Below are 12,195 nucleotides of genomic sequence, written 5' to 3'. Positions count from 1 at the left end.
GAATTTATTTAGAGACCAGCAGAGATGTTCTGTTTTTCAATATTTACTTGTGACACACATAGGACAATGTGTCTGAGGTCAAAATGGTATTATTGCAACTCATAGATTAACAAATACGTGTGGGAATACTTTAAATTCAGAATGGTTAAAACACACGGGGATAATAGCTCAGTTTGGGTCCCTAGGGAGATCCAAGCTGTGCTTCCTGTCCCCAGAGTTAGATTAATCGATAGGATGCGATAGCACAAGGGCAGCTGTTCAAATATTTATCCTGAATGTGATACTGGCTGCACAACAAGACAGACAGGGAAAGAAGAGCGATAAAGACAAAGAGAGAGAAGGTGAGGGGAGTGGATTAGACCTGAGCACTACCCAGCGTGGAACACAAATTTGGGTGCAATGAGGTAGTCCTTTGTCACTGAACTGTTTGTTTTTCAGATTGTCATGCTATCTTTGTGCAATTAGAGTTGAAACTGACTGTAATTGTATGGGACTGAATAGGACACGTTTGAGGTGTGATTCAGCCAAGAGGAAGCTTACCCATAATGCAACATTCTCCTCTTGATTGTTTTCTTTGTGCCTCTCTCTAGCCAAATTTCTGCCAGTCTAATCTCTCACTTTTTAATTTCTGTTATCTCTATCTATGTAGTTGACTGGTTCTGTCCTCTGGGTGTCAGCACTCACCGTATGATACAGCATCTTTGCATATATGATTCTCTCCTGTTAACCTGATTTACAGTATAGGCCAAAATCTGTCTGCATGTGCAAATGTTATATATTGTTAATATGTTGTTATGTATTATTGGTATTTAAAAAGGCATGTTAGGCAAAAAGTATTTAAAGGCATGTTGCAATGATTAAAGGACACACATATACACCACAGTATGAACACATACTTCATACTGCCTGTCATTTGCTGGTATTTCATACTCACACAGAGGTGACAGGCATCAGATTGCAAGCGTATGTAACTGATCTCTGAGTGGCGACTGTGGTTTGTGGCTATGATGGACTCGTATTGATGAGGTTAGAGACCTCTAATAGGAGATCAGTAACCAGAGATCCACTCTCACCATCACTGCTGGGAAATGATGACTTTCAGTGACCTCTCTCCTACTAGATGAGAACGTTTTTCAAAGTGAATGTGTCCCTAGAATGAGCACAAAACACAGCCAGAGTGAGGCAGAAGGACAATCCACCAACCAGCGGGTAAAGGAAGGGGGTCCACTAAGGAAGATGTGAAATGAAAATAAGGATAAAGTAGTAGAAAAAATCTATAATGAGAGGAGAAAGGCTGAGGACAGCGGAGGATTTTAGTGGATGATAAAGGTCCCTATTCCAACAGCCAGAATATACAGGGGCTCACACAGAACAAAAGAAGCACACTGAATTATTGAGAGCATAATAAAATGTCCTTGGGGTGAAGAGGGAAAACAGTACATTATTCTTCTGCATTTTCACCCGGCTGTGATTATTGCACTGAAAAAGTTCGTACATTTCTGCCGTATTTCACCAGAGAGACAATCTTATCAGCAAATTGAGTTTTTTTTTTTTCCTTTTCTCTCTCCTTTTTACTCTCGAGTGTTGACAGACGTTCTCTGTCACCATCATCTCTCTCTCTCTCTCTCTCTCTCATGCACTCTCTATCTCTCTCGCACACTCTCTTCCAATGCACACTCTTTTCCAACACATGCAAAATTCCAGAAGTTTTCAGGTTACTGCTCCTAAAATTAACAATTTTTTTTCAACATCAGATTCCGGCTGATTGGTTTAGATAGAAACTGTGTATTGCAGGTATTGTTTGCTAGTGTTTCTAGTAGATCAGAGATCAGAGAAGCAAAGACTTCTTCTCATTTATATAAAAAAACTATATTGGGTTAATTATGGGTTAATTTTTAAAGCTGATAAACAAGCTGGACAGAAACTGGACCAATAAAATACCTACATATTAGTGTACATATTGCCTACAGATTCACATTGCTTAAAAAAATCTGTCTAGCACCAAAATATGTTGTTAAATGAAAATTAAACATTTAAATTAAAATGACAATATGTTTACTAATATGCAGGTATTTTATTGGTCCAGTTTAACCCAATATAGTTAGGTAGCGTTGTATAAATTAAATGATGTGTGTGCGCAGATGTGTGGGCTACTTGGATAAAGTCAAAGTTAGAAACATTATAGTGTGTGAAGAGGCAGATTTTAAATGGCTTTACATAGTTGTTCTTCAAATGATAACATAGATGTTCTTTAAATAATAAATAGGTTTACATAACCCAGTAGCCCACCAAACCCACACTTTCTTTTTTCCTGTCACCATGAAACATTGAGGACCATACCTGTCCCCTCACTCTTTGCCACCCGACAGCCCGCCTGCCTGCCACCTCCACAATTGATTTGTGAGTAATTAAAAAGGCCAGCATCTGGACCCCAGCCAAGTTCATGTTCTATTCATGCAGATTAATACATACAGTATTTGTCTGAGCCAATGGAGGCAGACAGGCAAGAGTCTCCTCTATTAAACATTCATGAGTGCTGAGGGCACTGAGGCTCATATTCTGCCTGTATTTATGGGCCCATTTGTCCAGCCCTCGGCCTGGTAATGGATGGCAAAATAGACCTTCATCACTGGAAAGGGATTTTCTAATTATTATGTGGTCGATGTCATGTAATTGTGTTAAGATGTGTTTTTTTTTTACTAATAATTCATTTGTTTTGGGGTGTTCTTTGGTTGGTTTGTGTTTAGGGGGCTGGAGCACTTGGGGCCAATGGACAGAGTGCAGTAGTGAGTGTGGTGGCGGAGTCCAGACTCGAACCCGTACCTGTCTATCATCCAACAAGGAAGCACAGCAGTGTGAAGGTGTGGTGGACGAGGGCCGGCTCTGCAATGCACAACCCTGTACAGGTGAGGGACCTCACACATAAGATCACGCTGAGACATTACAGGTTACATCAATGAAACATATATCTACTCCTCACAGGAAAGGTGAGACACAACTCCCGTAGCCAATCACTGCGTTCCGTGGACAATCGTAAACGAGATGAATCAGAGAAGACTCGTAGTGGCCAGTCCCCTCAAACTGGTAAGTACCAGTACTGACTTCAGTCAAGCGTGGAGATTTGGTGACCACTTCTCTGGACTAATCTAGAATGGCAAGAGAAATCCTGCTGTGTGTGATTCTGTTACACCATTTTGGAGACAAATAAGAACATGATAGATATTATGGGCACTATTTAAAAAAAAAAAAGCACACAAACACATCACTTAGATAGCTGCTTGGCAGTTATATGCTTGATATTTAACCATGTGGTATTTATCTTTACTCAGATAAATACCACATGGTTATACCACATTATCTGATTGTGAGGGACTAAATAGGCAAGCATGATGACATGTGAGGTTTAGGAAAAGGAGTGGGTTTTATTTACCCAAAGATTAATAAGTGTCAAAGTCCATAAAAAGCCCACTTAAACCAAAAACTGACCTCACAGTCAAACACACAGGGGAACATATATAATGTCTTATCAGACCATTACAAGACGACACATTTTACCAACAAACTCGAACACGTACGAATCACACTCAGTTTATCCGTAGTAAATACAGCAACAAATTTAATGAAGCAATATTTTCCCAAATCAAAATTCTAAATAAATAAACCAAAAAATAACAACCATGAGAGATACCCCCCCCCCCCCCCCCCTTTGAGTCGGCCATCTATGGTGCCGTCCATTTCCTGGTTTCCTGGCTCAAAAATGGTTCAACAGGTTCTTCTTTTGGACTAGGGATGTGCGATACCACTGATTTCCTTTTTGATCCGATATCAAGTAAAAAAATTCTGATACTGATACTTTATACTAGTGATGGCCACATGAAGCCTCAAAGCGCATATCAAGTATAACGGAGGTGTGGCAGATGAAGACCTGCTTTGAGGCGTGTATCGTTTAAGTAGAAAACCATGTGACCTATAACAAACAAAGCCTCGGATTGTTACGTTAAATGTCACTTCCTGTATAAATGGGGGGTAAATCCTGCCACTGCTTCTTGAATTGTTTTGTTGGAGAGTGTATGAGTGAGTATCGGACAATCAGACAAGACTCTGGCTGCTACAATTACATGGCCTCAGCAAATCATCATGAAACCTACTGACTGACATATCTGTGGATATGGCATCAGTTTCTCAAGCCTCAAAGCAAGTGCAGACCTGAACCCCACTTCTCCCTTCAATTTGGCAGACACAGCTGTTCCTGCATGCTAATTAGTTTTGGCCCTTTTCCCTCCTCTAATTGTCCCTTCCTCCCTCCCTTCTTGTGCCCCTAACTGTGCTTCCCTCAGTCGACTCATCATCAGGGGAGGAATGGTCGCCTTGGAGTGTATGTTCAGCCACATGTGGTGAAGGCTGGCAGAGTCGCACACGTTTCTGTGTCTCATCCTCCTACAGCACGCAGTGCAGCGGGCCACTACGGGAGCAAAGGCCCTGCAACAACTCTGCTGTGTGCCCAGGTAAGCCCAGGCCATCTCTGAACCTGCTCCACCCCATCCCTACCCTGCCCAGCACCTTCACCACCCTGAACTGCCACCAAACCTGCACCCTTCACTTCCTCTGTCCCTTACCCACTCATGGCTTGCAGTCCCCCCCACTTGAGGTCTCCCTTCTCTGGGCTTGGGGCACTTGACCAGGTTCTGGTGGAAGCCCAATGGAAGAGAGCAGTGCAGCCTTGCTGGGAAAGGGCTTAGCTGTGGCACGCACTGTGGCTGAAACTCACTAGTGCCAAACAGAGAGGAATCTGAGCATCTGCATTCACAGTCAAACACAGAAGCATATCAAAATGTCCTGTAGCAAAAATTTGGCAAATAGATAATCTGCTGAGAAAAACTATAAAATGTGGATAAACTGTAAATGTGTATAAAATAATAATACAAAAATCTGATCATTCCAGTTTGTATTAAGAACAACCATAAACAACTCATTTTGCTGATGGGAAAAGAATGTGAACCCTTAGTATTGAACCTGCCCCCATTGGCAAGAACAACCTCAGCCAGGCACATCCTGTAGCTGTGGATTAGTGTATTCTTCCTGGCTGAACAGCTTTAGCTATGTCATATTTTTTTGATATGTCATGCATGGATCTCTTCAAATCATTCCTTAGCATCTCTATTGGGTTGAAGTCTGCACTCTCGGCCACTGAATTCCTTCTGTTGTGGACTTGCTTTGATGTTTTGGTTCATTGTCCTGTTGCATCACCCAACTTCTACAGCGTTTCAGCTGAGGTACAGACATGCTCACATTCCCAGCACAATTTTTTGATACACTTGGGAATTAATTTCCTCAATGATTGCAAGCTGGCCAAGCTCTGATGCAGCAAGACAGGCCCAAATCATGATGTTTCCTCTACCATACTTCACGAATGGGATGATGTTTTCATGATGATGCAGCGTTCTTTTTATGCTAGATATAGTGCTGAGTTTCCCCAAATCGGTCAGTTTTCATCTAATCAGCCCACAAAACATTTGGCCAGTACCACTGTGGAGCAATGTTCCTTTTAGTAACCTGCCATAGACAGCCTGCTTCTTCAATGTTTCTTGTATTATGGACTCATGAACACAGATGTTAGTCAATGCCAATGATGCCTTTAAATCTTTGGATGCCACTTGAGGAATTAAATATCACATTTTTTAAGCCAAATTATGTGTTATATTCTGATAAAGATCAATTCACATTCCTTTTTTTTCTTGCCACATGAGCAAATGAAATGAGGCTCATAATGTGATGTAGCTATATGAGTCTTAATAAGATCAGGTTGGAGACAATGGAGGGGCAGTGGTGGCCTAGCAGGTAAGGAAGCGGACACATAACAGAAGGTCCGAGCCCTAACCCTAACCCTAGGTGTCACTGAGGTGCCAAAAAGCAAAGTACCGTACCCACAGACTTCTCCCCAGCCACCTGTCATGGCTGCCCACATCTCACTAAGGGTGATGGGTTAAAAGCAGAGGAGACATTTCAATGTTTGCATTGTGTGCTGTGCTGCAGTGTACTGCATCACAATGGCTATTACTTCACGTTCTTTTTCATGTGACGTGGTCCAGTATTCATGAAACATTTAACAATGTGTTAGAAAAAGGGAAATGTAATTATTAAATGTTACAATAACGCAAGTCAATATGTCAATAAAAATGGGGTAAATGGGAAGAATCTGGATGTGTGAGTATACATGGTTTTCATACATTTGTTTGTTGTGTTGGCACTCTGTCTATTACTCTCTATAAATCATTCCCTAGCCGCTCTGATTGCAGTGCATGGCGTGTGGGAGGAGTGGTCACCATGGAGCCTGTGCTCCTCTACGTGTGGACGGGGGGAGCGGGAGCGCACCAGGACCTGCAAGCCACCACAGTTTGGAGGGGAGCCGTGCACCGGACCAGAGAAGCAGCGCAAGTTCTGCAACATCGCCGTTTGCCCAGGTGACCTGCCTTATTACTGCTGAGAGCAGACTCAGGGATGGAGAGGCTGTCATTGCCAAATTAAACAGTCTGTAATGGAGGGTGCTTTTGTCAAGTGGCATGGGGAGTGCTGTGGTGCAGATTCCATGGAACACAACCTTGACAGAATTGCATACATTCGGATCACTGACACAAACACAAACTAATTTAAGCCCCCTGTTTTAATTAATGACCATAAAAAAGGCAATACATTTTTCTGCATTTCCAAAAGAAACAAATATTTAGTTCCATGTTTTTTTTCCAGGATCAATTCATTTACATTTACATTTAGAGCATTTATCAGATGCCCTTATCCAGAGAGACTTACTACCAGGAGTTACAGGGATAGTCCCCCACTGGAGGACACAATGGTAGTAAGTGGGATTTGAACCTGGGTCTTCTGGTTCATAGGCGAGTGTGTTAACCACTAGGCTAGTACCACCCAGATAATGCGCTCTTAGTTGTGATCTACGAAACCACACATTTGTATAGTGATGTTGTGTAAGCTGTAGTAAACTGAATCAGAAAAACAGCCATTTGTTCTCAGCACCAAGGAAACATCAAGGGAGGATTTTCCTTGGCAGGTAGTCCTCTTCATCCCTGTAAATTTACTCCCCTGCCAGACCTCAGGCTAGATCTGCCAAAGTCACTCTGGTGATGTAGTCTCTGAAATGCTGTGACCCTGGAGGAGGAAATGACACAATAGTGCATTATTATGTGATTTTATCCCCGTTTTGCTTTCCCTGGCAGGGCATTTTTCACGCTTGCCAAAGATCCACTTACAAATTTGATGATCAAATTCTTAGATTGCCTCTAGGGTACAGCTTAACCTCTGAAGTGTTTCATGACTTCAGAGAAGGAGAAATGAAAATGATTTGTAAAGTCTGAAAACCCCCATAGTTGAATGTTACAAATCATCAAGATGTCAACAACAGCATTAGCTGTGTGGTCACAGTAAAGACAGCAGTGAAATGTTGAGGTTTTCTGCAAACTCCCCTACGTCCTGACATCATGTTTCATGTGTGTCGTTCACAATGATTCTTCTCATGTGCACATAAATTTCTGTCATTTTGATCAGGTAAGAGGTGTGGTCCGATTGTGCCACCTGACACGGTTGTCTAATGAAGCCAGATTTAGCTATATCACAGCCTAACAAAGTAATTTAATTTCCCCATAATGACTCAGTGAGAAAAGCAAAACATGTACATGAGTATTCAAATCCTTTGCCATGAACCTCAAAAGTCCTCTTAGGTGCATCCACTCATTATCCTTCAGAAATTTCAACAACTTGATTGAGAAAAATATAAAGTAACAAGTTATTAAATTTACCAATATAAATGTTTGCTTTTCACATTCTGAGAAAAGACTATGAGTTCTGTTGCATACTGTTCATCATACTATTAGAGAAAATAAAAGTGAAATCAGTCACGTTTGCCATCTTCCTTTTTTGTGCACCCAGCACTACGCAGAGCCCCATCTTTTTGGGTGAAGCCAAAAGATGCCTTTAACATGCTTCCACCTTAGATGGCAAACCACATTGTGCATTGCAAAGCTAAAATAGTGCTAAGAAATTGCAAACTACAATAATTTAATCTTTCTCATCTCCCTAGTGGATGGGGTATGGAATGAGTGGTCAAGCTGGAGTTCCTGTTCAGCCTCCTGTTCTAACGGGACCATGCAGCGGATCCGGGAATGCAATGGCCCCTCATACGGTGGCTCAGAGTGTCGTGGGGAATGGCTAGAAACCCGTGAATGCAACTTGGGGGAGTGTCCTGTGGATGGCCGCTGGCAGCTCTGGAGCTCATGGTCCAGCTGCACCAAAACATGTGGAGGAGGGAGCCAGCAGAGGCAGAGGGTCTGCTATGGGCCCTTCTTTGGAGGGAAGCAGTGCCCTGGGGACCGCGAGGAGGTGCGAAAGTGCAATGAGAAAAGGTGCCCAGGTGAGTTGAGACCAAGTAGCAAAATGACAACATTTAAACCTTAAGAACCCAATGTTGTTCTGTAAGGGGTGTGGAATATTGAGAGGCCATCTCTATGTTTTTTTTCTGTACTACTGCACAATCGGTAGTGACAGGGACAGTCAGCCTGGAAACACTCAGGGCTATGTGTCTTGGTAGAAAGTGGGGTTTGAACCTGGGTCTTCTTGGTTCATAGGCGAGTGTGTTACCCACTAGGCTACTGCCACCCTGGTAGTCATATCATTGTCATATTACATAGATCAGGGCTTATAGACATAACTTTCTATGATTAAAAAATATTACTGCTTTTGATTCATAATACAAAAAATTACATGACCAGATACATTTTTACTTTTGTAATACTCACTACCTGGACTACCTGATTATAAATATCCTAACAACTGATAGTTTTAACTTCTCAATTTATTCTATGTTTATGTTTTGTCTGAAATGGCCCAATTTCCATGGCACATTAATAAATGTGTATCTTCAGGATTTAGAAATAAATTGATAGTTCCATCTCTCCAAGAAATGATGTTTTAATAATGAAGTTCAATGAATGACCATCACTTCATTACACAGATGAGCCTCGCTCAGTTTTCTATGCTCCTCGTACATATTGTTCATTGGCATCACAAGCATTAAATATACTGTAGTCATTGACAGAAACAAATAACATGCAAATAAATTATCACTTTATCTGATTGACATCTCAGAAATGTCCCTTGCTTAAATGTAATGCATAACATGAACTTATGGATGCTAAAGTATATGATTATTGCAATGAACTGTATGTAGAGTTGCAATTTTGAACATCTTTTATGCAAAAATGCAGATTTTTATGGTACCATTTGACAGAGGAAAACAGTGCCGAAAGAAATTTGGGTTGAACATGGTATTTAATGTGACATTCACAGCATGCATCACAAATGGAGACTTTTCCCATGTGGTATTTTCACTTCCCCATAGGTAGCCTGCTTCCCCAGATTGACAGTGGGGCCAGTCATGTTTTTACTCTACAGAAAGTATTGAACTTTAACACTGAATGCTGAGGCTTATGGCTCATGGCAGGCATGCCACTGGCAAAATGCCAGCATGAAAAGCCATTACCTTTTTCAGGATAATTGCAAGATTTAATTGAGTTGTTGAATGAGAAATTGTCTTCTATGCTTCACTGTGTATTGAGATGTTCATGAAGCAATGGCAGATTCTGTGCTCTGCTGGCTCAGTTGGACGGTCAGGTTAATAGTGATGTGAGTCTTTGTCTTGGTTTTAACAGAACCTCATGAGATTTGTGCAGAAGATCATTTCTCCAATGTTAAGTGGAAAAGAACCCCAGCCGGAGACACTGCAGCCGTTAGCTGCCCCCTCAAAGCTGTCGGTAAGACCTACAATTACATATTAAACATATGGTGCAAAACACCCAGTGTGAAAAGGGCTTGTTAAAAACTGTACAATGTTTAACAGAAACAAATAAAAACAAACCCCTCATCAAGAAATAAAGATTTTTCAACAAAAACTCTTAAAAGTTTATTGTAGCCTGAGGAACATGGCATTCAAAAAGTATTAAAGGTTATAAAACTACCACTCTGTAATAATAATCTGTCCATAAAACATTTTTTGATTGTTTGATAGAGTTTCATTAAATATGTATTTTTATTTGTTGATTGCCTTTCAAATTTTATCTGCACACACAATCACCAAACAGGCTTCATGTTATTTGCAGGCCATTGAAAGCAACAGTATTCCTTCATGTACAATTGGCTAAGATTAATGACAGTGTTGAGAAAAAATGGCCGAACAGATTTGCTTATATACATTCATGTATAATTAAGTGCACATTACATACATAAATACAGTGCGTATGGAAAGTATTCAAACCCCCTTACATTTTTCACTTTTTGTTATATTGCAGCCATTTGCTAAAATCATTTTGAGTTCATTTTTTTCCGCATTTACGTACACACTCCATATTGACAAAAAAAACACAGAATTGTTGACATTTTTGCAGATTTATTAACAAAGAAATCTGAAATATCACACGGTCCTAAGTATTTAGACCCTCAGTATTTAGTAGAAGCGCCCTTTTAATCTAATACAGCCATGAGTCTTTTTGGGGAAAGATGCAACAAGATGGATTTGGGGACCCTCTGCCATTCCTCCTTGCAGATCCTGAAAGTGAAAGTGAAGTTATTGTCATTGTGAAACACAGCACACAGTGCACACAATGAAATGTGTCCTCTGCTTTCAATCATCACCCTTAGTGAACAGTGGGCAGCTTGTGAACCTTCTGATTACGGGTCCTCTTCCTTACTGGCTAGGTCACCACTGCCCCTTTCTAGATCCTCTCCAGTTCTGGCAGGTTGGATGGTTGGATGGCCAGCTCTAGGAAGGGTTCTGGTCATCACAAATGTCTTCCATTTAAAGATTATGGAGACCACTGTGCTCTTTGGAACCTTAAGTGCAGCAGAATTTGTTGTGCCTTGCCACAATTCTGTCTCTGAGCAGTTCAGGCAGTTCCTTTGACCTCATGATTCTCATTTGCTCTGACATGCATTGTGTGGCTTTCCGAATCAAGTTCAATCAGTAAAATCAAGCACAGCTAGACTCAAATGAAGGTGTAGGAAAATGGACAGATATATATGAGGGTCAGAACAAAGAGTCTGAATACTTAGGACCATGTGATATTTCTTTGTTAATAAATCTGCAAAAATGTCAACAATTCTGTGTTTTTCTTTCAATATGTGGTTCTGTGTACATTAATGAGGAACAATTTAACTTAAATGATTTTAGCAAATGGCTGCAATATAACAAAGAGTGAAAAAATTCTCTAAATATTTAGAATGAGCAGAGGACTCATCATATAACTGTAATGATCAGAATCCTCTTCCTTTTTAAACCAAATGTGGCTCCTAATTATCCAGCGGGTTCATCATTCTGACAGATTAAGTGAAGTCTGTCATGTGATTCAGGGCTGATCCTGCGGCGCTGTTCACTGGATGAGGAGGGCAATGCTTTATGGGAGAGTCCCACCTACATGAAGTGCATCTCCAGTGACTACTACAACATCCAGAAACTGGTGAGTACTCACTCAGACTATAAAGGGTATCAAGGGCAGAGATGGCATGAATTTGGTTAATATGACAGTGGTCATTCACCGTAAACCTATAAAGTTGAAACTGAGAAAATTTTAACTTACTTATTTTGTAACTTTATAATAGCAATATAAATTTATATTGTGTGTATATAATTTAGATAACACAATTATATTGTGTTAGTCATAGCTGTAACTGAACATGTGGGGTACATTCATCCTACAACTGGAGAGAGTTATTGTTTTATTGTAGGTTTTTCAAGGCTTTATGAATTTCAGTATTTTGATTATATATATGTTGTGAATAGATTTTAGATATTTAGTTTTATTCTTTGAGTTTAATCTAATTTAATAACATTGATATCAATATGTGAAAGCCAGTAGGGAGTCCTCTCAGCCTTATGTCCTCAGGTCTCAGTTAACGGGGCCCATCAATAGTGTTAAAAGTCAAGGATTTTCCCACCATTTAAACATCTTTCAGCATTTGTCCTGGTGTTAAACTGGCTGTACCAAATGAGTGTCAGAGAGGTCAGCAGACTGTTGAATCAGTAGCTGTGTTTGCTGGGGATAGCTTGGTTCATAACACATATTGACAGGGAAGTCCACTCGCACTACTCCGCTGAGGAGAAATGTGGACGGTGGTCCATAAATGTTTGTCTTTCTC

The 12,195-nt window shown here is 40.7% G+C and overlaps 1 protein-coding gene across 7 annotated transcripts in view; it reads left to right on the top strand.

The window, feature by feature from the left end:
• The window catches only part of adgrb1a (adhesion G protein-coupled receptor B1a), a 95,556-nt gene that overhangs the window by 43,522 nt on the left and 39,839 nt on the right, over window positions 1–12,195 (top strand). For 3 of the 7 annotated variants that reach the window (XM_028975068.1, XM_028975070.1, XM_028975067.1), the window contains exons 3-9: window positions 2,748–2,906; window positions 2,983–3,084; window positions 4,338–4,505; window positions 6,282–6,461; window positions 8,090–8,419; window positions 9,717–9,818; window positions 11,410–11,516. In XM_028975068.1, coding sequence (XP_028830901.1) covers window positions 2,748–2,906; window positions 2,983–3,084; window positions 4,338–4,505; window positions 6,282–6,461; window positions 8,090–8,419; window positions 9,717–9,818; window positions 11,410–11,516 — 1,148 coding nt within the window. The remainder of the gene's footprint in view (window positions 1–2,747; window positions 2,907–2,982; window positions 3,085–4,337; window positions 4,506–6,281; window positions 6,462–8,089; window positions 8,420–9,716; window positions 9,819–11,409; window positions 11,517–12,195) is intronic. The other 4 variants (XM_028975069.1, XM_028975074.1, XM_028975073.1 and 1 more) reach the window with 3 other exon arrangements.

The sequence above is a fragment of the Denticeps clupeoides genome, chromosome 4, assembly GCF_900700375.1.
Source record: "Denticeps clupeoides chromosome 4, fDenClu1.1, whole genome shotgun sequence".
In the NCBI taxonomy this organism is placed as follows: domain Eukaryota; kingdom Metazoa; phylum Chordata; class Actinopteri; order Clupeiformes; family Denticipitidae; genus Denticeps; species Denticeps clupeoides.
Note: the sequence above shows the minus strand (reverse complement) of the source record. Positions and strands in the feature narration are given on the sequence as shown.